Genomic DNA, 26,426 nt, shown 5'->3' with positions numbered 1-26,426 from the left:
AAAGGGAGGCTGGTTTTCCGCCTCTACTCGGGACATGGTTCGATTTGTCAGCGATGCGAACAAATGCTAACAGCTACTAGCCAAACAGCTAACTAGCTTAGCCTAGCGAAACAGGGACATCCACTGAGCCAACAATTGGGAGGTTGTGGTTTTTTCGCTTCAACGAAGCAGAGAGCCTTTTTCTGCTTCCACTGAGCCAGCAAAGGGAGGCCGGCCTTTCGCCTCTACTTGGGACATGGCGGTTCTTATGACTCTGCTGCTGCTTTCCCTGGTGTTTGGGGAACTTCTGTGCAAGAGCGGGCCAGAAACCCTTACATCTTGCTCGGAGATGCATCGCGTCTACACGAGAGAGGCCCTGCTCGCCCTACGGCACACCGGGGACACGCCGCCTGCGAACCTCCCTGAGGACATCATCGGGAGGACGACTGTCGGGACCAGACGAAGGAAGAGGGGCCAGAGAGGAGGTGTAAGGCAACGTCTCCGCAGAAGGGGAAACAAGCCCCCACTACCTTCCATCATTTTAAGTAACGTGCGTTCCATACGCAGCAAAATTGACGAGCTCCGTGTAAACACAAGATTCTGTCACGAGTACAGGGAGTCGAGCATGATGGTGTTTACAGAATCGTGGCTGCGTCAAGACACTCCTGACTCCATGCTGGAGCTGGAGGGCTTTTCCACCATACGGGCCGACCGGGAGGCTTCGTCTGGGAAGACGAGAGGCGGAGGCATCTGCATGTTTGTGAGTAACAGATGGTGCAGCCAGTACACTGTTAGAGACAAATACTGTGACCCAGACATCGAACTGCTCTGCCTCTCCCTGCGACCGTTTTATCTCCCGAGGGAGTTTGGGAACATTATTATTTGTGCTGCTTATGTTCCTCCCAGTGCTAATGCTGCTAGAGCAGCTAAACGTCTGGCTGACTGTGTCTACTCGCAACTGCTACGTACTCCTGGGGCCCCTGTGTTCCTGCTGGGGGATTTTAATCATTGTAGACTTGAGCCAGCCTTTCCAGGTTTTTACCAGTATGTCAAATGCGGCACGAGGAATAGCAGTGTATTAGACAAATGTTATGGTACCATCAAAAGCGCTTACAGAGCGAAACCGCTTCCTCCTCTTGCTAACTCTGATCACTCCACTGTTTTCCTCTTGCCAACTTACAAAACGGTGTTGAAGTCTAGCAAGCCGCTGCCCAAAACTGTGCTGCAGTGGACAGAGGATAGTGTGGAGACACTAAAAGGGTGCTTCTCATGCACGGACTGGAACATCTTCAATAACTTGGAGTTAAATGAGGCAACAGAGACAACCTCCGACTACATAAACTTCTGTATCGACAACGTGGTCCCAAAAAAGAACATTGTCCAACAACAAATCATACATCACAAAGGATGTTAAAGCATGCATCAACAAAAAGAAAAATGCTTTCAAAAATGGGGACAGGGGGGGTGTGGCCGCAGCCCAAAAAGAACTGAACGAGATGCTGAGGATGGCCAGAGGGCGTCACCGGGCTGCTCTGGAGGAGAGTGTCTCCACTATGAACTCTAAGAGGTTATGGGAGTGCATGAAAAGTATTACAAATATGAATCCTAACCGTAAGCACATTGTCACTTTAAATGATCTGGAGAGAGCTAATGAGTTGAATGATTTCTTTCTTAGATTTGATTCCGACTCGGCAGCGGATCTTAATTCTGATTTTAATTCAGTTGCTTTTCCCTCTTGTAGCGACTCTGACCGTCTGGTTATTGACCCACTACAGGTACAGAGCATCTTTAGCGAGGTAAGCAATAAGAAATCCACAGGGCCTGACGGCCTGCCAGCTTTCGTGCTAAAATCCTGTTCTGAAGAGCTTACAGCGGCCTGGTGCCCGATCTTTCAACAGTCAATAGATAGTCACACTGTTCCTGCTCTGTGGAAAAAATCATTGATTATTCCTGTACCCAAAGTATCTTGTCCTGCTGTGAATAAGGATTTCAGACCTATCGCTCTCACATGTGGGGTTATGAAATGTTTTGAAAGAGTGATAGTCAAACAACTTCAAACAGAAATGACTCCCTGTATGGACCCCTTACAATTCGCTTACAGGGAGGGACGAAGCACAGAGGATGCTGTTGTCTGTGTGACTCACTTAATTAGTAAGCACCTAGACTCAGACCCCAAAGCTTATGCACGCGTTTTATTTGCTGATTTTAGCTCAGCGTTTGACACACTCCGACCCCTGCTGCTAGTTCAGAAGTTAGTTAAGATGAACATAAATCCGTTCATCATCAAATGGTTCTATTCTCTTTTAACAGATAGGACTCAACAGGTCAAGGTTAATTCCTCCCTCTCCAATGTCAAACACTGCAGTACCGGCGCCCCCCAGGGGGGGGTGAGCTCGCCCTTTCTTTTTACTGCGTATACAAACGACTGCAGAAACTGCGATCCTAGTAACTTTGTCATTACGACACCATTATCTTAAGTTTGTTGAAGGGAGACGACTGCCCTTCTGTCTACCACAGTGAAATTGACTCCTTTAAAGACTGGTGCGAGAGGAATCACCTCATTTTAAACATAAATAAAACCAAAGAAATGATCTTCGATCCGAGAACAGTTAGGGTTCATGACCCCGTGGTCATAGGGGGCAGTGCGATCGAGCAGGTCAGCTCGTATAAATATCTGGGGATCCAAATGGACCACCTGGTAAAATGGGACGTCCATGTAGACTACCTTTGCGCCAAATTAGCGCAACGCCTGCACTTCCTACGCAGACTCAGACTATTTGGTGTGAGCACAACTATCATGTCCACCTTTTATAATGCTGTGTTGGAAAGCCTGATTAGATATGGCATGGCGGCTTGGTTTGGGTCTCTGACCGTCCAGCTCAAAGCAAGAATTCTAAAAATAGTCCACACAGCCTTGAAAGTGATTGGAAAGAATTAATCGGCGACGCTACAGTCCATCTTTGAGAAAAAGGTGATCAGCCTGGCTCACAAAGTCCTGAATGACCCTTCTCACATTTTATTTTCGGAATATGAGTTGCTACCATCCGGGAGAAGATTCAGAGCTAGCAAACACAGGAGCAATCGCTATAAGCTCTCCTTTCTCCCCACCTCAATTGCACTGTTGAACAAACAGCCTGCTCTTCCCCCGGGTGTAGCACTCCAGTTAGGTTAGGTAGGTAGTCTGGTAGAAGCGGTATTTATAGTCTGGTTTGTTTGGTTATGTTTTTTACCGCTCTTTCCTTGGTCTTATTCTCTAACCTCTTAATACAATTTTTATTGGTTTATTCTTTTACTCTTTTATTATTTTATCAAATCCGCTGCCGATTTTGATTTGTTTTAATTTTAATTGATTTGATTTGATTTTTATTGATTTCTATTTGTATGATTTTTATGGTATTATGGTTTTATTGCTTATTTTATTCTTCCCTTATTAACTGGTTTGATGATTTAAACACACTATGCAATAGGGCATGTGCAATCTTCGAAATAGTGCAATCTTGTGTCTAGCTGGCACTCTTTCTGTGGTGAAGTGCAATGCTGTGACTGTGACCGTGTTTGTTTTTGTTACTGTGTCTGTAACACCGATGTTGGTACTAGCACTTTTTGCCCAAGACAAATTTCCCTCCAGGGACAATAAAGTTTATCTCATCTCATCTCATCTCATCTTTCCTGTTTTCAACCCAAAGTGAGTACAAGTCTTCAACTCTGAGTTTAACTTGCCTGTTTCCAAAGTGAAAGTTGAAGTCGCTCCATTACATACGATACAGCACTACCAGCAATATTGAACGGCCCAAAACAAATAACGTTAACATTACAGATCCTGACCAACAACGTGTGTGTGTGTTGAATTTAACTAGCTGGCAGAAAACTGACAGCAGTTTATGTCCTGATATGTGGGCTTGGACATAATTTTCTGAGACCGCTTTAGCATCCTGGTGTGTAGGTCCTGAATGGATGGCAGGCTGCACCCGACCACCTTTTCGGTGTGATGCGCTGCAGTCTTGGGATGTCCCTGCGGGCAGCAGCAGCATGCCAGAAGTTTATTTTATTTTATTTTATTTAACCTTTATTTAGACAGGCAAGTCAGTAAGAACAAATTCTTATTTACACAGACGGCCTGTGGACTACTATACTATATATATACTCGAATGTCAGCATGACATTCGAGGTCGCAGGAGAGTCCCCAGCAAAATGAGTAAATTGTATGATTTCCCTAGGATTTCAATGTTACATTGTTCAATTCAGATTCAGATTGCAATCGGTCTTCAATGTGTCTTGGGGGCGTTTACACCTGTACACAATCTGATTGCAATCTGATGGCAGAAAACGCATGTTATTGCTAGGTGTAAATGGCCTCAATAACTCATTACCTCATAACATGGATCCGTTCACAATAATGCAGGTCCAATGAGGATGAATGAGCCCGATTTGAACCTATGTGACAATATGAACATCTGAGCAACTGCAGACATTTAACCTCAATGTACGATACAGTACAATCATTTGAGAGATTTCAAACTGCACTTTTATCATCTGTAGAAAACTGAAAAATGACCTTGGCCTACTTGTTACCCAAAACACCAGTCCTTATCACAAATTACTTCAGCCCATTTTAAATGTCTGATTGCCCACCATGTTGAAAGTAAGGGAAAGGTGTTTGTGATGGCTTGTCGTTTGAGAGGATGAAATGAAATATAAACACCCATTATATTTCTGGATGACTAATTAACACATGGCAGTTGGTCACCAAAGCCCTGATCAAACATAAGCCTCAATTGTCAACCTCATTTCTTTGGCACTTTGACTTAAGTGTTGATTTCTTTTGCAGAGTGGACGCTACAAGCTGTGGGCAGCAAGGCAGCTAGTCAAGTCTGATGGTAAGGCCTTTTCAACAACTCATTACCTCTTACATCTAACCTGGTCAGATGGATCCCTTCACAATAAAGCAGTTGGAATGATGATTATTGTCTTGGTTTTAACCAATATGATGAGATGAAGATCTGAGCAACTGCATACATTCAACCTAGACAATGTTGCATTATAGTATAACTTGAATATAAAGAATCCAGTAGAGGTCATCTAGCAGATAGTATAAATACATAGGAAGAAATACAGAAAAACATAATTAACAATAAGTAACAAGAACAATAAACAATATGAGAAATACAGGGTCTTCCAAGACTAACATAAACATGGCAAAGACTAACTATAAGAAAGAGACCATATCTATGGTGTCATTCAGGCCTGGAGTCCAATCCATCTACTCTCTAGCTGGTTGAGAGCTCTCTCCCTGTCCCCTCGTCTAGAGGTGAGAGGCATAGGTGTAGTGCTAATGTAACGCGGGGGAACGGCGTTCCCACACTTCTCCAAGGGGTGTTTTGTGCGTTATTATTTACGACAGCATGAAGAAGAGTGCAACTGCGATGCGTTATTATGGAACCCACCACGGTTCTTTCCAAGGAAGAAAAACAACAAACACCTGAATAATGTCATGGGCAAACTGGAGGAGTGCAGAAATGCCCGTTGAGCCGTGGGTGGCGGCAGTACAAATCAATTGGCAACTTTGATGATATTTCATCTGTGCATTGAAGCCGTGGTCTCCCCCCTGTGCGTAATTGGGCAGCGCCAGCTCACCTGATCCAGCCACTTTGATCGCTGTTACAGCTCCCGATTCGTACGCTACAAGCTGCTATGAACTTATATTGCTACAATTAACGCATTAACAGTGTGTAACAGAATACATTCAGTGTGCAACAGAATAGCCTACATTCTGACTGTGTGTTATGGAACGCATCTACCAGCGCCCACAACGCCAACTGGGCCAATTTAGAGAAAGCGTGTTAAAGGGATAGTTCGGTTTGTTTGAAGTTGGGTCCTATCAGCTAGTCACATACACTAACGTAATTCGGTACAGTGGTCTGGAAGCGAGGCGCAGTGTCTAACGAGATCCGGCACCCAGAGCAGCAGCCTCGCGCAGACTCACCAGCATTTCCTCTCGCAGTACTGGGGGTCAACAACTAAAACGTAATTTAGCCACCAAAAAACAACGCCCACCTAAACAAATCGATATCAGTGTACATGCACGCTCTATTTGAGAATTTTCAGCGCTTTACTTTTCCGCCAAACAGTCATTTCATTCGGCACTACTTTTTCTCCCAAACGTATCACTACCGTATTCCTCCGCTCAACTCCTGCACAGAGCCACGGTGCTGGATCACTCCGCAGATCCGCTGGGATCAGGCTCATTTTTCCTGTTTGTTGTTCAAGAAGACACAGCAAGTACGATAGCCTACACGAATGAAAATATGAGTGATTTTGATAGCGACGATGATATGCCGTTCACCATGGGGGCAAGAGGATACCTCTATGAACCAGAGTATACCGAGGAGGAACTTTTGCAGAGAGACATTGAACGGGCAGAAAGAGAAAGACAAGCTGATGTGGAAACAGCTGACCAAGATGAGGGGCCCGAAGAAAGAGAACGATTGCAATCTACCTGGTGGTGCAGATGTGGAAACTGTGAGGCCATGCCCACAGAGCCAGAGAGCTACTGCTGCTATGAGTGGAACCTGGTAGCAACGCAACTTGCCGATCTTTCAGAAGCAGAGGATCCTCCAGATACAGTCTGCATCACCAACCACCCAGAGTATGCTGCCCTACTGAATCCCGGTGTCTTGCGGACTTTTTTCACCATTCCAAAGATAAATTGGGGGAAACGTCCCAGAGCAGAGGGGCCAGATGACGAGTTGTCTCCAAAGTAAGTCTTTTCTCCTTGTTCTAGGCCTGCCTATTTTGTTACAGGCAAGGCTATATCTCACCACCTCCAGCTGATATGAAACGTTACAATATAGACTACAATAGCCTATTTGGCCGACATGTTCCCACCCTAAACTTCTACACGTATTGTGGGAGCACAGCACATATCAGTCGAGTAATTCATATAATTTGATTGTTTTGTCATCCATATATATCACACTGTTATGACGATACTGTATATCGCATATAAATTATACATATATATCCCATATATTATGTGAAATAACACCACATTGTAGGAGGCATATGGGAAACCGTCCTATTATGTAGCCTAAACTTTTTATGACACAATAATGACAGTGGTATACTGTATATTATTTTTTGTAATAACAACTGTAAATATATAATAAATCATATAATTTGATTGTTTTGTCATCGATATATCACACTGTTCTTACGAAACTGTATATCGCAAATAAATTAGACATATGTATCCCATATGTTATGGGAAATAACACCACATTGTAGGAGGCATATGGGAAACCATCCTATTATGTAGCCTAATCTTTTTTTGACACTATGACAGTGGTATACTGCATATTATTTTTTGCAGTAACAACCGTAAAACATTTCTGTTTGTTTTTGTTGTGTTTCAGGCAATTCAGGCTGGTTGCTTACCGGGTAGTGCTGGAGTGGGCCCTGAGAGGAGAGCAGCTTGGAAAAGGCAATAGAGCGGTGTTACCATCATGTGTTGTGGATACAATTCGAAATGCATATCCATCCCCCAATGGACAGTACATTGGCTTCAAAGAAAACCAAGATGCACTGGATCTTTTTTAATTTTTGGACATCAATCAATCATGACATAGAAAACTTTTTCTCTGGTGCGACCAACCAAACATGTAAAGCAACAAGATGTAAATAAAGTGAAACTTGATGTGATCAAATCTGGATTTATTTATCAAATAACACTCATGCAACAGTGACCAAATATATGACTCTTAGGGGGATCAGTTTCATACATTTTATGTGAAAAAACACACATCTAAAAGCTAAAATCTGGTGTTCCGGAGGACCATGGGACAAAATGTTATCATGGGGGGGCTGAGGTCTGATTTGTTTCAGTGTAGGAGTCCTTGGTGTGAATGTCTTTTTTACATGCTGGAGGTAACAGGACAGTGTGACATGATGGATGGGGGAAGCTTGGCAGAGTGGTGTAGCTCAGAGCTTTGAAGCTGCTAGCAGGGGGGCATGCAGATGTGTGATGAGGGTGGAGTTGAAGGAGACAGAATCTAAACTGGAATGGCCTAAGAGTGTAGCTCCAATGTTAGCTGCACCAACAAGCCGGCCATGCAGGAAGGAAGCCCCGGGGATGATGAGCAGACAGCCAGGAGAGCAGGACGAGCTGAACCAGGAGACGGAGGAAGAGAGTGCACGATGCCTAGACACAAACAAAGCATAGACAGGGAGATAGACAGGTGTGCACTAGTAACACATTGCAGGGGAAACACTATGGAATAATCAGGGGTTACGACCATGGCTGTAAGAGTAAATTTACCTTTCATGAACATCTGCATTAGAAACGTGGTGTATGTTGTTCCACCAACGACTCTTTGTCTGGCTTTGGAATGCGAGCAATATGGGCTGGTATGGTAGCAGGTGGAGGGAGGCTGAGCCGTGGATCATCCATCCTTAGCCTGGTGTCCAGTCTACGCTGGATGACACGCTCCACAAGGTCTTTTCTGAAGTCTTGACTGGTTGGCTCGTATACCTTTCTCACCACCCACTGACTGGACAGCTTCGAGTGAAAGACATTGTATCTCTTTGCACCTTGGGTATAAACAAGATTGATTATCATGTTAGCACTTTTCACTCAACCTCTCAATGAAAACATCATAGACAATGTCTTATTGATGCATTTACTGTCATTTTACTGGAAATAAACTTTGTTGCTTCCGAGTAGAAGGAAGCATTAGCCTTTGCAATAGAGGTCAATGTCACAAGTCCATAATAATATTTGGAGACAGATAATTTGACATCGACATTCAGTCACTCCCAAATAGCAATGATGACTTGATGTTCTCACCCTCAGTGGTAGTAGCATGTTCCCGGCCAACATTGTAGTTGTGGTCCATTACGCTGAGTTGAGTCCTGGCCTGCATGGATGTGTATTTGAAGTGCCTCCTCTTCTCTGCATACTTCAGCATAGAGCTGTGGTAAACCTCCAGCTCCCCTGAAAGAATATAACTTATATCACAATCTTTATACATTTTCAGCACATAGTTTGACTATGTTAGCTCCAGTGTTACTGGGTTTGTCACTTGCACATCTTCACACCCCCACAGGGCATTCCTAGTAGCTGTCTACTAGTACTCATGAATGCAGGACATACATCAAATCTCTGTTGTTATGATGCAGTGTATAGTGCTTACCTGTGTGTTTGAACAAGGTCATGTGACTCAGGTCCTTCAGGAGTGTCTTGTCCATCACAATGATCTTTAGAGCATTGTATGCTGCACATCCCTTCACCAGCCACTTCTTCTTTCTCTGGGTGTCTTCATTGATGATGTCATGAAGACACCTGTAGTCCTGCCCGTTCTCTTCCCAGCGGTGCACACCACATATGTGATGCAAGATCGAGGTCCATATCCGTCTCAGTTCCTGTAATTTCCAAAAATATAATCTTATATAGAACATAGAGAACCCTGGGATGTTAGTTTGGAAATAAATAAATAGAAAAGGACTAGCCAGCATCCTTACATCACGTGGTGTCACAGAGTTTGAACCTGGCAACTAAAAGGGCTCACCGTTTCATCGCCGCCACATGTGTTGCAGGCCCACCAAAAGTGATTTCCAATAGACTTGATCCAATCTTCCAAATCCATGTTCTCCTTTTTTTTTGCCGCTGCTCGTGCCTTTTTTTTCAGACCTATATGAATAGTTACAGAAAAAAAAAGGGTATGGGCAAACTTGCATGACAAGGTCCACGGACAGACAATATGTGCTTACAAAATATCATGACAGACCAACTCAGAAAGGTGTACGTGACAGATCTTGTATGACACCAATCTCATCAATTTTCCTTGATGTATGAATGTTTGTGTGTGTGTGTGCGTGTGTGTTTGTGAGTTATTTTAGTAACCACTAACTATACTTCATCACTAACCTTTTGCTACATGCCATGGATCAAACTGGTGTCTGAGGTCAGGGTAGGACTCCCTCAGGATTTTCCTGATTGAAGGGTGACGGTCGGTAGTAACGATGTCGACAGTGACTCCAGAGGCTAGCAAACGATCCAACCCCCTGCGGAAGCCCACTGGCTCCATCATAGGTGAGCTTGTAGTCTCAGAGACCTGATAGATAAAACAATCACAATTTCAAAAGACATCAGTAATGCACATCATTTGATATTTTACGTCAGCATCCACAGATCGCTAAGTCAAAATGCACTGATTATTACCTGAACCAGATCAGACATAATAATTTTCTTAGTTGCGTCGTCCATGAAGCTGTAGCAGGAATATTTGGCACAGAAACCTGGGGAATCTGATCTGGTTGGGAGAAAGAGAGAAAACATATTGTAGTTCGACTATAACTCGAACAAGCACAACATGATGCTTGCAAGCAATATTGCTATTACCTACCTTGCATCCCCACAGACATCAAACTTTGCTCCGGCACTTGACATTTCCCATTATGTCATCAGCTCTTCCTGCATTTCTGTATAGGCTTCATGAACCACTGGGATGAGATATGCTGACTGCACAGCATAGTAAGCGGTCTTCTTCGGCAACTGTAAGTTCAAAACTTGTGCCCACTCTGAAATTTCTGTCTCTGTTGTGCCAGTGAAAAGGATGCCCGCCGAAGAGATAAGATTGTTTTCAGGCAGTCCCCTGACATCAGGACAGGATTGCCACACTCCACTGTGCCCATCCAGACAGCTCCACTCTATCCTTATCCTAGAACCCATTGTTGTGATTTTCTTCTCATCGATGGCAAACCCACATTGATGACAAGTGCAAAAAAGTTCTAAAATATTGGGCTCATTCACAATCCACCTCCTGCTGTTGAACTTGCTGGGGTCTCCAGCTGTTGCAGCCTCCAAATCTGAGCTGGATGTTTTTGTGGAGGTGGATTTGCTACTGGGTGGAAGAAAGAGGCTGTCATCGTCATCTGGAGCCGGGGCGTCGTCTGAACTGCTCCCCATCTCAATAACAATGGATGACATGCTTGTTTCTAGCTGTTCTATTGTTTCGGCAGAGGGCTGGAGACAAAGAAGGGGAGGGGGGGAAATTACAGATGAAGGTCAAAATAATATTTTTATATATTTTACATAGTAGATATGCAGCAAATAAACTTACACTCTGGTGATTTTATAAATCCGATAAATATGTTGAAAAGTGGAAAGACTTTAGTTTCACCCGTATGTTTACTAAGTGTGTGTGTGTGTGTGTGTGTGTGTGTGTGTGTGTGTGTGTGGATAAACATCTAACTCCATCACAAGTTTGATGCTACGACAAAGTACTGCAGAGCAGACAGCACCTATCAACTACTTACCTCAGGTTCATTTGTAACAGCAGGGAAGGCAAGTGTGGCTGCAGATGTAGACGGTTGTTCACTTGGATGGGGGAGGGTCTGGGGACAAAAAATCCTAAAGTTATGTAACTATATAGCTATTGTGATGTAGATTTATTGGAATACTTGCCCCAAACTTATTCTGACTGGTCATAAGGAGTACTGGAAGCTTGAAGTGCTAATATTGCATTTCACACACACACACACACACACACACACACACACACACACACACACACACACACACACACACACACACACACACACCACAGATCTCACCTCTGGTGGAGATCGCACAGCAGGGAAGGCTAGGTAGGCTCCAGAGGTGGATGGGCCGACTCTGGGTTGGGGGAGGGGGTGTTGAGGACTTGATAGTACAAACTGTAAATGCGATGATAATCTGAGATTTTGGGTCGGGGTTAGATACAGCCTCTTGACTGGTGTCTTCTTGCGGGTGGATTCTCTTGGGACAGAAAACATTTGCTGTTCTTCCTGCATTGGGCCCGGTGATGTACATGCCTGTGAAAGTAATATTGCGCATAAATAACGTGAAAACGTGCCGATTTCGTCATGCATTTAGACAAAAGAGAAAAAAATTGCGATAGTAGCCTACAAGCATGATGTGATTCCTATTTCATATCTCACCTGTGGTCTAGGTACAGCATCGCTCTTCAGAAAGTGCTTGTCCTTCTTATCTGCTATGGGTTGTTGATAATCCTCTTCAGAAAAATGGGCACTGCAAACGCGAAGTTCTGCCAAACTTTCGGGAGGAGTGCTGATGTCTCTATTCAGTGCAACAAGCCACAACTGTGTAATACTTTGGTTCTTCAAAGGAATACGGTGAAACCGATAACCAGACCAGGATCTTTGTCTGTTTGAACAGCCAGGAAATACACAAACACGCACCATCGTTGAATTATTGATGGGAAAAATACTCCAGACGTGCTGTCGCGATGTAACTACTTTGTGAACTGAGATAACCTGTGATCTGCGGAGTGATCCAGCACCGCGGCTCTGTGCAGGAGTTGAGCGGAGGAATACGGTAGTGATACGTTTGGGAGAAAAAGTAGTGCCGAATGAAATGACTGTTTGGCGGAAAAGTAAAGCGCTGAAAATTCTCAAATAGAGCGTGCATGTACACTGATATCGATTTGTTTAGGTGGGCGTTGTTTTTTGGTGGCTAAATTACGTTTTAGTTGTTGACCCCCAGTACTGCGAGAGGAAATGCTGGTGAGTCTGCGCGAGGCTGCTGCTCTGGGTGCCGGATCTCGTTAGACACTGCACCTCGCTTCCAGACCACTGTACCGAATTACGTTAGTGTATGTGACTAGCTGATAGGACCCAACTTCAAACAAACCGAACTATCCCTTTAAACCAGAATACGGGACTATCTGGAGAAAACAAAACAAATAAACAATCTGAGCTGGCGATGTTCTTTTGTTGTGGAATGCGCAGTGCATGGAGACTTGCACGGCTGCCTTAATCGAATAGAGGTGAGCATTGCTTCTTTGTGAAGAAGGAATGGAAAAGTATCTCAATTTGGCCATACCAGTGATTTTGAGCATATTATGCATCATAATGTATTGTTTTATTTCATGGCCAGATGTGGCCTTTCTTATCTCATAATAGTGCAAGTCGAGCTGTTTATGTGCTTTTGTCCCATGCGTGATGCCCTCACGCTGCCTATGATTTTGACACTGAACATTTGTTTCACAAGCGAAAATAATTTTGTTCGGGCCCGTTCATGAAATCGCCGGGCTTGGCGCAGTGTTTGTGATGTGGGAGATCCACTGACACTGACACTGGCTTGTCTGTTTAAAGGGACCTGGCTGTGATGGGACATGATGGTGACTGCAGGACGCGTGCACGTTCAGGATGGTGCAGTGATCTATGCTCCAACTAAGGTATCTACCAAGTGATGTTTGACATTTAATTGGGAATAGGGATGTACTGTATGATATCGATCCGATAAATTATCAGCAGATATGGGACATTTTACCTTATTGTTTTTTATTAATTAAATCTTTGCCGATAATATGAAGCCAACTTTGCTTTGTTTTGGCTTGGCAACGCCGCATGTTGTTGGCAGTAGCAGTGTAAAGTAGAGACTAGAGGCAAACATTTCAACATTGATCACAGGTCGACTCAACGTTCGATCTGATAGGCTGATATGAAAGTTTATCTGACGTCGTTCTCTGATCAACCATCATTTTAACGCCTCATATACTAGTCTATCTATGTCTATCCACATGGTCACCACAACGAGGATATTCAGCTATTCTGCCTGGTTTATACACACAGTGTGCATTCAGCAGCGTTATACATCATCAGAATCAGAATCAGAATCAGAAAGACTTTAATGATCCCCAGGGGGAAATTGGGACAAGTTACAGTTGCTCGTTCACATAACACAGATAGCATTAAATAAAATAAAATAAAATACACAGTAGTAATGCGATAGTAAAATAAGCAGAATGAGAAGAAGAAAGAACACAACATAGCATGGAATAAACAGTATAACAGTATAAACAGTAAACAGTATTAAATGCAATAGGAGCAAAAAAAGTGGAGTACGTCTAAGTAAGCAATACGTAGAGTAAGTATACCTTACGTGCCAATTGTCATTATTGCACACTGAACTTATATTATTCGGCCTGCCCCATACGTTACACGTGGCTCAGCCATGCACTTTTCCAGTTAGCCTATCGGCTGGCTCAGTCTCAGGGAGACTGAGCGTCTCCGAGGTGCTCTTTTAAGAGAGGCATTAAATAGACCAATGGCCACAGGCAGGAATGACTTCCTGTGCCTCTCCGTGTTGCATCTAGGTGGAATCAGTCTCTCACTGAATGTACTCCTGTGTTTGACTAGCACGCCATGGAGTGGGTGCGAGTCATTGCTCATGATGGAGCGTAGCCTGGATAACGTTCTCTTCTCTGACACCGCAGTCAGAGAGCCCAGGTCCAGCCCTACAATGTCCCTGGCTTAAAAAAAATAGTGCTACATTAAAATTGACGAAAGCAAGGATCACTGGAATTATACCAAGCAAGCACGTCTCTGTTTGTTGCTGCTGTTTGTGCACGCCTGTACCACAGGCTAAATGATCAGGTATATATTTTATATCATGTAAGATAATGTAACAGACAATGTTGACTGTACTACTTCCTGCAGTAACTCAATTCCTTATTTTACAGTATTATGCTGGCTAAAGTATTAACCATTATGGTGTCCTGGAAGTTTCCTGCTTACATACACGCATACAGCTCTCCAATTAGAGTTGTAGGATGTCTGGTGGCCTTTGAAAAATCCTTCACATGGTGAAAATTCAACATTTAATTTTTTTATATATATATATATATATAAAGGGGAGGGAGAGTTTCCATAAATTAGAAACTCTCCCTCCCCCTATGTATAACCCCCCCCCCCCCCCCCCCACCCTTTTTTATCCCTATTTTATCGCCCATTAGTGCTCATTTTAATTTATTTATCCTGGTTGCTGCTCCACCCTCTGCCGATCTGGGGAGAGCCGAAACTGGCTCCATGCTTCCTCCGAGACAGGGGCAGTTAGCCAGCCACTTCCTTTCACCTGACAGGGGAAGCTTCACCGGTAGGACATAGCACGTGGGAGGATCATGCTATTCCAACCAGTTCCCCTTCCTCCGAACAGGCATCCCTATTGACCAGAGGAGGCACCACATATTGCCACCAGGATATTGCATGTTTTGGTGAGGGGTTCCTATATGAAGGAAACCCCCAGGGGGCACGGGGACAACATACAAACTCCACACAGAAAGTCCCTTTTGACGACCCCACCCGGGCGATGGGCACTGGAGGACATTCGGACGGGCACGCACTCCTTCAGCACTCACAGCGTCCCAGGTGGGAATTGAACTCAGGACCTTCTAGATGTGAGGCGACAGCGCTTACCATTGCGCCAGCGTGCCCCTAAACATTTTGAATAACTGAGATAGCTCTCTTAGATCAAAAGCTATGACTATTTTCATCTGTTGGGTGTCTAAAAGTAAAACGTGGGAAAAATGCCTTTAAGGTCCCATTCCGTGCAAAAGCTGTTTTTACTTGTAAATGCATATATACTGCTGTCAGCCCTCCCTGTAATGAGTGGTCACACGCTCAGAACTGCCACAGTTGGATTTGTCCCTATCAAGCGTCCCCCTGCAGTCTCCTCCAAGCCACACCCCCAAACGCGTTGTTTGCCCAGAGGGGAATCTGGGGGAATTGGGACGTCACTAGCTTCCTCCTGCATACTGCGCGGGTCTGTCTCACACAAGCTACCTGCACCATTTAGTCTATAGCCACAAAATTAACACTTCTAGCTGGAGCGACGCCAACTGTACGTGATCCAGCAACTGCAGAGGTGCATTCGGTAAGTCTAGGCATTTTGAGATGTCCTCTTTAGCGTAGTACCGTTAAGTTAACGATAACTCGCAACCTAGCGTGCTGGTCCACAGACGCTAATTTGATTGGCCGCTGGGAGCCTGGGGCGGGCTCTCCCTCAGCGGCCAATGGGAACTGTTAGTTCTGAATATATTATAGAAACAGGCCATTCTTTGGAAGCGACGAGATGAGGAAGTGAGAACTCCGTCACAACAAACGGGGTTGCTATATTTTCGACAGATTAATCCAGAATCATGTTTTATGGACCAGAGACACACGTTTTTAAGAGGTTACAGCTGCACGAATTGGGACCTTTAAACATTCCACAACATTCCATTTTCTACAGTGGCATTCCACCAAAACAATAACAATAAATCCAGTGGAATCCGCTTACAGTGAATCATTCTGATACAAATGCTGTTTAAATAATTCACTCATAGTGATCAATACTCCACTTACAGGGATCATTTTGGGCCTTGTCACAAGTGAGAACAATGGATTTTTTTTTAAAGCTACAGTATTTTTATTATTTTTAACTTAAAAACTGTCAAAAATGAGCTAACGAGATACGGCAGTGATACTCGGTGCATGTCTGTCTGTATATCAAGAGATCACGGCATCTCTGTCTGCCTGTCAGTCTGTGCAAAGATGGCCGCGTCTCTGTCTATGCGAGACTGCTGTGTTTGAAACAGCTGGAGGCCTAACTTACTGTATGTATTTTTAAAGTCAATAACATTCAGTAGGCTAAATAATGGAGCTGCCAGTTTCATTACCTTATATGTACTGTATTCATGTAGTGAGGTTTCCATACCAAATTTCAAGCTGAGTCATATCTGTATTACCTAATCAGCCCGTGACGTCAGTCAAGCCCAAGCGTGACGTCAGGCATGACATCAGTTGTCCTCAGTTCATGACGTCAGTCATCGTCAGTTCTTCCTAGTATATATAGCGAGGGTTCTACGTCACCCCCCACTCTGGCGGATCATAGCAGCAGCAAATTTTACTATTCTTATGAATAGTCCCATTTTTCTTTTCGTTTTTTTTATACCCCCTGCCACCAGATCTATTCATCTGTCATTCATGCTTTAAAGCCCTAAAAAATAACATGATATATGACATAGTTGATCAGAAATGCAACACTTTCCTTCCTCTTTGTGTGCAAGTAACCTACTGTATAGAAGGAAGAGACATCACTATCATTACAGCGTTCACATTTTTCATTGGGGCTAGACTGTGGGGACAGTTCTATTGAAGTGAATGGGGCAGGCATGGAAAGTCCCACTATAAAACATCATACAGTATTTGTGTGCTTCCACAGATTGCAAATTTGAACGCTCTGATATGTGATGTATTTTCCTTCTTTATAGGTTCCTTGTCTGTTTGTCAATCAAGGCTAATGCTGAAGCTTGGGGACTGCCTGGAAAAATCTCAAGGACCCCTGGTGGTCCCCAGACCCCACTTTGAGAACCACTGATCTAGTTTTTCACTATTCATTTCAAATTGCATCACTAAAGAGGGCTGGGCTAAGCCCCCAAATGTCTTGAGACCCTAGAAACTCGCCTGGTGAAATGTATTAGGGTAAATAATTTAAATAGAAAACGTTTTTAAAGTAACACAAATGTACTTTTACTTGAGTACTTTTAAATAGGCTACTATTTTACTCTTACTTGAGTAATTTCCTGGACTAGTACTTGTACTTGAGCTAATTTTCACTAAAGTAACAATACCTACTTGAGTAGGATTTGTAAGTACTCTTTTCACCTCTGCCTACAGTTACAGCAGTGTGTCCAGTGGTAACCGGGCCAGTCTATGCACTGCTCATCATGTAACTCTTGAGTGAGCAGTTTGACAATAATTTTATTAAAAAGTTGCTGCGTACGCACTGTTACAAATGCATGCCATTCTGCAGCAATTGTTGAATTTTATTTCATGTTCCTTTTTGTGAGACTGACTTTGTTAGCGCTTGCCTCCCTCTAGTGGCAAAAAGTAGTATGACCATGTTGAGAAGGGTAAAAATGGCACCACCATGACAACTGATTGGAGCCTTTTCACTCATTGCAGCTCTCTTTGGTTTCAGCTGTGCCTCCCATCGGCTGCCTGTCAAGTGCTTTAAACAGACTAGACTCCTGGGATCCTGTTGCAGATGGAATCAAATGAGTGGGTGGGTATATCTCTGGCCAGATCGCATCATTGTGTTTTCTGTCTATTTTTCCTTTTCTACTGCATGCCTTCATCACTGTGATGCTAGAGAGCCAAAGTGAACATCACTTCCTACAGCACTGTACCAGAGATTTTCATCCGCCATTTATTTTCCCATAGACATTTCGTAAAATGCTTATACAAATAGTTTTACTTGGTTAAACCAAACGGTTCAGATATATTTAGAAACAGGAGAAACAACATAACATTTCACTCAGACCAAAACATTAAAATCTTTTTTCGACAATATTTTTTTAAGTTTTGGTCCGAGTGAAATGTTGTATGGTCTCTCCCGATTCTAAATGTAGCTGAACCATTTGGTTTGACCAAGTAAAAAAAAATTATAAGCATTTTACGAAATGTATATGGGAAAATAAATGGCGGATGAAAATCTCTGGTACAGTGCTGAAGCAAGAAGTGATGTTCACTTTGGCTCTCTATATCGGATCAACTGTTAAACCACCATCCCATCTGCTAATGGTGTCATTAGGCCTTGTCAGATTTACAAAAGCATCCATAGAATAAAGTTCATGCACTAAATGTTGAAATGTGTTCATGATGTATAGGTCACAGTGGCCCATTCAAAAAGGCCTGCTGAAATATTTGCATTTGCAATAACGTTGCTGCATCAGTTGAGAATTATGATCTGACAAACAGTGTTAATTTTGATAGCAAATCTTTATTTCATTCTAGTCATAGTCTTTTGACTAAAATGCCATTTAGTTTTAGTCATATTTTTAGTTATCTGAAATGTTTTAGTTTTAGCCTAGTTTAGTCAACTAAATCTACGGTAGATTTAGTTGACTAAAATAGAACGGGCTTAGATTAAGTGTAATGCATTATTTACATGTTTCTCTAGAATTTTCAAACTCATTGGAAACATCTATTAATCTGTTATTATGGAGTATTAAGGTTTGAATGTGCAATACAGACACATATTTAAGTGTTTAACTTATTCTTTTTCTCTACTGATTGGATCTCTTCCCAATTCGTCCCTCCCTATACATTTTCTTCTAGTTTTTATTTGTTGACGAAAATATCAATAGATTTCCTCATAGTCTTTGTCATCACAACTTTGTTTGAGTCAGTTTTAGTCTAGTTTTCGACAGTGAAAAAGGGTAGTTTTAGTCTAGTTTTAGTTGTAGTCAACAAAATTAACACTGCTGACAAGGTACACTGAATGAGTGTGGCCAACATTAGGCTCGGCACAGGCCTTGAAAATCCTTCATTTAGCATTTTGAGAAATGAAATGAAGCCTTCAGTGTTGGAAATTGCTGTGGGAACGAATCAAATGTGGTTGTTGAACTTTGTTCCTAATGAGGGAAATCTGCTCCTTTTCAGTCCTCTGGCAGTTCATGAAGGCATCACCTGTACTGTCCCACAAGGCTCCTGTGCTTCAGCTCAGCCACTGCTGCTGAGTCATTGAATGACAGTGGTGATTTTCTATGTGAGGTCTCACTGCGTGGGACTGTTGACATCTCCAATGAACGCATACCAAGTCTTTGAGCAGATATGAAGAGTTTCCATTTATCACTCCAGCATGAAGATTCAGGACTGATTGATGTCCCCTATGATCAAAGCATTTCCTCTGTAACATCAGAAATCCCCCCCCCCCCCCCCCCCCCCCCCCCCCAATACACACACACAAGACAGCATGTGGCCGGTATAGACCTTTTTCACAGGGGCCATTTCCAATCATGGAAGTTGGAACCCCTCATTAGTGTGGCCTGGAGGCCAGATTTTTCCCAGGATGGTGAAGGCATGACCTGCCCTTCTCTGTCTCTGATTGCCCTAGTGTCAAACGTTCATCCAATCACATTCGCTTGGTTATCCTGCATCTCCATTTCTTTCTACAGTCTGTGGTCAGACAGACAGCAGTTTACTGTAGACTGTGTTTATATGTGTTCATAGTCTGGTCTATGGTTTATAACGCTGCCACCACTCTGACAGTGCACGTATGTAGCCTATTCACCTTATGTTCCAAGACAGGGGTGAGCCAGTTACTTCCTATTGTGTTTACACTTCCTGTGACAGTACAGTACCAGTGACCAGATAAAACAGACTGTATTTTGAACAGGAAGTCATAACACAACTGGGTCAAGTGGGCGGTGCTACATAAGGTGAATAGCCTAGACAAATATTTGAAAAATATTATAAAGATTCATGAGAATTGATCAAGGGTGATATACCATAGTGATAAAAAAAATAGGGTTAATATACGCATTTACAGTGAACTTTAATTCATCTTATTGTAACACCAAGAGTGACATTTGAATTTAATAATTAGAGGAAACAAAGTGATGAAATTTAGAGTGACAAGAAAAATACGCATTCATTTCTGTGCAATAAGTAAATAACTCACAAACTTATACGTTTTGCAATTGCAAGTTCAACTAGCCTATATGAAGTATGATCTCATAACCTTTGATTTTATATGCTGTCATCTGCAATCTCATGCTTGTTGATTTAATGGTTGTTTTGCATTTGCTGACATCAGGGTTATGAACAAATTCTTAGATGACCCACAGTAACGTTATAGCCTCAGCTATACTATAACTAACTGCAGTCATTAATAGAAAAGTATGAATGTCCAGCAAACACAAGTAGCCCACTGTTTTTTGATTCCCCCATACATGTAAAATGACCATCTTGTACCATGAAATGAAATGGTTAAAAACTTTTTGGCAGAAAATCTGATGTTGGTGAAGTCATCATCAGCGATTGCTCCTCCTCTGTCCCTTTGCTACATGTTCTGCACCACATGTGCACCACGCTGGAACAAATAAAACACCTATTGTAGCGGGAACTACCACAGAAGCCATTTTGAGTACGGCCTCACCCGCAGCTCGGGTGCTGCATGGCCTCGCCTGCCCTATTGTGTGTTGCTCACAAAATGTTATTGCCCTTAAGTTTACATACGTGTGGGTATGTGTGTGCCCCTTATGACATCACTAATGACATCATCAGTCTTATGACATCACTAATGACATCATCAGTCTTATGACATCACTGATGACATCATCAGTGATGTCACAATGCCTCCTTGTGTGTGTATGCCCCCTTTGACATCACTGATGACATCATCAGTGGGACAAACATTTAACAGAGAACAGACATTGCCAAATTTATATATAGATATTGGACTGCACTTGCAATGTTGTGACTGTCTTTTTGTTGTTTTTCCTATTTCTTTATCTCTGAATAGACAAATTGTGATCTTGTATACTGTGGCAATAAAAGTCATTGTGATCTGAAAGTTATGGTAGTTGTGTGCTACTATGTAACCCAGGACTGAGATTCTTCTTTCAAACACTGCTGTCACTTGGGCTTGGAGATATAAAGCTTGATAAAAAAAGAAAACATGAAAAACAGGTTGTCAGACAATGACCCAGCATCAGTGTGGTGAGGCCATAAGCAATGGCGCTGGAAGTGGAGAGCTGCAGCCCCCCCTGGTGGCGGCCTCAGCCCCTGCACCTTCCTGACGCAGCCCCCACCCCCAGCCCTACATTTTCACTTGGCGAAACTCCCGTGATCTCCCGTCTGCCGCTGCGCTATTCTAACAGCTTTAAAGTTGACGACTACAGACTATCGATTTCAGCACCACGGACAGCGTCACTGCCAAAGCCCCTTTTTTTTGTTTTGTAGTGTTTGGGGAAACTTCAGCACCGAGGACAGCGCAACAAAGCGCAAGAAAGCTTTGAATCGAATGTATGAGAGTGTGTGTGAGATAGAGAGAGAGACTTGAAACTGGAGTAAGATACACTCAGAATGTAAATCCGCTGACTGAAGAGACCGAGTTAAATAAATAATAAATAAAATAAAAAATCTATAGTTTGTGGTTCATATCAACTGTCTGGGTTCTCTTCTCTCTTCAAATTCGTTCTAAATGTGAACTTAACTGTGTGGTTTTCTATAAAATGACAGTTTGAAATGTCCGCTAAAGGAGAAAAGTGGAAAAGTGAATAGCCATGTGTTTAGCCTACCGTCTTTTCCCTTTCAGTGCTAATGCATGATGTGTGGGATTCAGTGGGAATGTTTGTGATAGATGGAATAAAGCATGATAGCTAATAGGCCTACAGTTTGTGTTTGTTAGTTACAATTATGCTGACCAAGATTTATTTAGAGCCATTGTGCTGTAATATTAGGCTATTCCTTGCAAGTTTTAAGACAATGTGCAAGTGCCAACCTACTTGCCGCAGCATGCTCGCACAAGGTGCGTGCACGCGCAAGTGCGTGCACGCTTCGCGCGCCGCGCAGGTCAGGGTATATGCTTCAGCCCCCCTTGTGGGAAATAGGTTCCTGCGCAGATGGCCTTAAGGAGATCACCCACTACAATAAACCAACACTCTCACTGCAGAGAGCCCTCAGCTTGCAGAACAACTGAATGGATTCTACTGCCGGTTTGATAAGTCTTTCACACCCCACTCCCCTCTCCCCCCCTTGCCACCACCTCATCCCTCTCTGCTACTCCGGCCATCCCCTCCCCCGCCCCCCCTGCCACTAGTCCCCTCTCTCCCACCATCACCCTGCCATCCTCTCCAGCTCCTGCTACCACCCCTCCCCTGTTCCTCCTAGTCCCCTTCCCCTCTCCCCTGACCCCCCCCCCCCCTGACCCCCCCCCCCCCACCTGCATTGGAAATCTGTGAGGATGTGAGGAAGCTGTTTCAGCGACAGAAGACTAGAAAAGCTCCGGGCCCTGATGGCGTGTTTCCATCCTGCTTGAAAGCCTGTGCTGACCAGCGAGCCCCCACTTTCCCAAAGATCTTCAACAGATCACTGGAGCTGTGTAAAGTCCCCTCCTGCTTCAAAGCTCCACCATAATCCCAGTTCCCAAGAAGGCCTCCATCACAGGATTAAATGACTACAGGCCCGTCTCTCTGACGTCTGTCGTCATGAAATCCTCAGAGAGGCTGGTGTTGGCCCACCTGAAGGACGCCACAGGACACCTGCTGGACCCCTGCAGTTTGCCTACCGGGCAAACAGGTCGGTGTGGATGATGCAGTCAACATAGGATTGCATCACATACTGCAACATCTCGACTCCTCAGGGACATATGCAAGGTTCCTTCAGTTCGGTGTTTAACACCATCATCCCAGAAATCCTCCGCTCCAGACTCACCCAGCAGAGCAATGATGCAAAATTTAGATTGAAAGGAAACGCCTAGTTTCAGCTCCCATACTGACAAATAAATGTTGATTATGAAAATGTCATGTCATACAGTATGTGATCACATAGGCTATGTGACATAAGCGTATATATTGGAATTCCATATTAAAAGTGTAGGAGCGTAAATGCAATTCATTAATGGGTGACTAATTAAAAGGCAATAATTGAAGTTGATAATTAAAATATCAGTAAGTTAGACTGCATTGTTTTAAAAGTAATTTGATTGATATTTGCAGTATTTACAGTTAATGTATTTACAGACGTTGCTGCAGTAATTTCATAGAGTCTGTGGATAATTTAAAAGGCATAAAGTTACATGGTTGAATATTGCTGTTGTTGTGGAGTAACCGTACACTGTCACTTTAAGTTGGGTAAATTGATGCTGGTGGGAGGAGGGGGTGTGGCAGTCAAACAGAACAGAGAGTGGAGCCACACAGTTTTTTGACCTCTCTCTCTCTATCTCTCTTTTTCCCTCTCTAACCGAGGATTTGGAAATGGACATATTTTCTGTACTGTTTTTTGTCCTTTTCGTCTCAGTAAACAGTTAAACTTCATCAAATGGTCTTGTGGATTATTTTTCGGTTGAGGAGAATGAGGGGAGTTGTGGGAAACAATTTCATAAATGTCTGAGAGCTCATATTGTACCCGTTTTCATTTCCACTTATACTGTTGTAAATCCAAGTTGCCTGATAGAAAATACAACTATTATGCAATATCCCTATGCAGTGACAGCGTGCGTTCTTCAAGCTGGAGTGTCTGACAATAATAAACATCCGACTGGTCATCAGATGTTGTGAATCATATGCAATGTTGTGAAGAACTTTTTTTATTCAATGATAACCAAAACACAGAAAGATTAATACTAACTAATCTAAACTAACTAACTTTAAGTTAATATTAACTTAAACATTAAAGCATTACAAAACATACCTATGGCATACAAGATTCAACTTTTCTCAAATGTACATCTTTACAAAGTACTTTCATGTATTAGTATGAAAATGAACTACTAGGCCTATTTAACAGTAGGCTACATGATAGAAAACTATCCATTTTTGGGGGGATAACATTCACACTACTGGATCAAATTTTGTGAGTGCCCCTAAATTAGAATAAAAGCGTCCATTAATATATGCTTTACTTTCATTGACAAACTGTCTGTGCTTGTGGCAGTGATAAGGGGCTAAATAACAGGGATGCTTTCAAATCAATACGTAACTTGTTCCAAATGTGTGTTGCAAATACAGGAGTTACTTCGAATGCCATGCATTCTCACCCCTTTCTGTGATGTAATTACAGATTACCGCCACATGGCGGTGCTGCTGAATTACTTTAGCCCTATTATGAGACGGTTCAATGTGCAAGATCCCTGCAGCCTTATCCCTTCCCCCCCTCTCTCTCTCTCTCTCTAACTGGGCTGTTCTATCACAGAGACCTTCACTGGTATTACCTTCAGAGGAGTTCCATGAACCCCAGTGGTGAACAATGGAAACAGTCTGTCAGTGAAGGCGTGTGTGAAGGTGTGTATGTGTGTTTTAGTATCACGATCTGAGAATGACAGCTCTCCTCTGTTCCAGTCCAGTCTCACGTGGACCCTCTGGAGCTTATTCATGGTGAGATCAGTGTTTGGACCCGATGGGGAGATTGCTCTGTATTTACCATCATAGAACCATATTCCCCATAATCCAGACCATAGGCCTCTCTTCCTGTGGACAGAGTCTGCTAACACACCCAGTCCCCATAATGGACTGTCTCCAACCTCAACATCCCAGCTGTGAGTTCCTGAGTTAAAGCCCTCAGAGGCCAGGACTGATATATCTCTGTCAAACCTCTCTGGATTGTCAGGAAGCTGCTGTGTCTCTCCCCATCGCACACTGGTCAGATCTTCGGACAGATTGAATGCTGGATGGGCGGTGTTTGGGTCCAGAATCACAGGAGTGTAGGATACCATCTCCTTCATCTTGTCCCAGACTGTGAAGCTCAGGTTGCCCAGATGTTTGGCCTTGTCTATCAGAGCTCCTGAGACCAGCTGTGGATCCTCCAGCAGGGGGCGCTGGACTCTTTCCACTGTAGCCTTGTAGTTCTGCAGGACAGAGACATTGTCAGCTCCCAGCTCCTTCTCTATGGCTTTGACTGTGTCAGAAAGAGCTGCTATCTCTCTGTTCAGACCCTCAGTCTTCTCCTTCATCGTCTGACTCTTCTGCTCCTCTTCCTCCCTCAGTGCATTGATCCTGGCCTTCTCTTCCTCTTGTAGAAACCCTTGAAGGGACTGCTGAAGCTTCTTAAACTCCTCCTTAATCTGCTTCTCTGTATGTCGGGCCTGGACCTTAATGTGTGCTGCTGTTTGATCACAGTTTCCTTTAACTTCATTAAGCATCTTCAGTTTCTCCTTTAAAGTCTTCAGATATTCCTGGAGTTTATTCTTGTGATGCTGTGCAGCTCCATCAATGGATCTGATTGTGTGGTTGGTGTGTGTTTCTGAATCCAGACAGCGATGACACACAAACTGCTGATGGTCCAGACAGAAGAGCTTGAGTTTCTCAGAGTGCAAACTGCAGAGAGGCTCAGACTCTGCTGAAGCTCTCTGATCTCTCTCCAGTAAGAAGGCCTCACACATGTTCTTCAACACCAAGTTACATGGTGGTTTTCTCTGTGAAGATGTAGCCCTACAAACTGGACACTCTCGCACGCGTTTCGTTGTCCACCATCTCTGCAGACAGGCTTTACAGAAGCTGTGGCTACATTTCAGGATGACAGGATCTTTAAAGATGTCACAGCAAACAGGACAGGTGAGATGCTCCTCTGATGTGGAAGGCATTTTCTCTCTGAGTGAAGCTGAAAACAAACCAGACAGAGATAAGATATGTTAACTCATTGAGTGCCAGCCACTTTTGGAGAACGGACGCTCCCAGTGCGAGTTTCAGAGCGTTTTCAGTGATTTCTCGAGGCCCACAGAATATTGTGTGATATTACTATGTAAACACCGAACACGCACAAAGAACGATGAGACTCTCTTCTATCATCAGCAAAAACAGGTTTATTGATATCATTTTCCGTTCTTTAGTTATCAGCCGGAGAAGATAGCTTGATTTAACCAAAAACAGCAGTTTTTTTCTAGAAGCTGAGATAATGAGCCTTTTGTGAAATTAAACATTTCAAGCACATCACTGACTCTGAAGCTAATATTTTCTGATGTAGTCACACCTCAAAAATAATTTCCTTCAATAAAACAGTGAAGGCCAGGGAATTTTGTTTGGCAGAATAATATTTTTTAGCTGCAACCAGCAGCGCTGGCCCCTGCGTGCGCTGCTGGTTGCAGCTTCTTGCTGGTCTTGATTTGCTGCTGGTGGGCATCGGAT

At 43.3% G+C, this 26,426-nt stretch overlaps 1 protein-coding gene across 1 annotated transcript; it reads right to left on the bottom strand.

The window, feature by feature from the left end:
* Nucleotides 1-24,475: 24,475 nt before the first annotated feature.
* LOC310777409 (nuclear factor 7, brain-like) lies at nt 24,476-25,885 on the bottom strand (the record flags this gene model as incomplete). Its single annotated transcript, XM_083637739.1, has 1 exon — nt 24,476-25,885. The coding sequence occupies one exon, from the start codon at nt 25,883-25,885 to the stop codon at nt 24,476-24,478; it is 1,410 nt and encodes a 469-aa protein (XP_083493865.1).
* Nucleotides 25,886-26,426: the final 541 nt, after the last annotated feature.

Source organism: Poromitra crassiceps (assembly GCF_964638095.1).
Source record: "Poromitra crassiceps genome assembly, chromosome: 5".
Taxonomy (NCBI): Eukaryota; Metazoa; Chordata; class Actinopteri; order Beryciformes; family Melamphaidae; genus Poromitra; species Poromitra crassiceps.
Note: the sequence above shows the minus strand (reverse complement) of the source record. Positions and strands in the feature narration are given on the sequence as shown.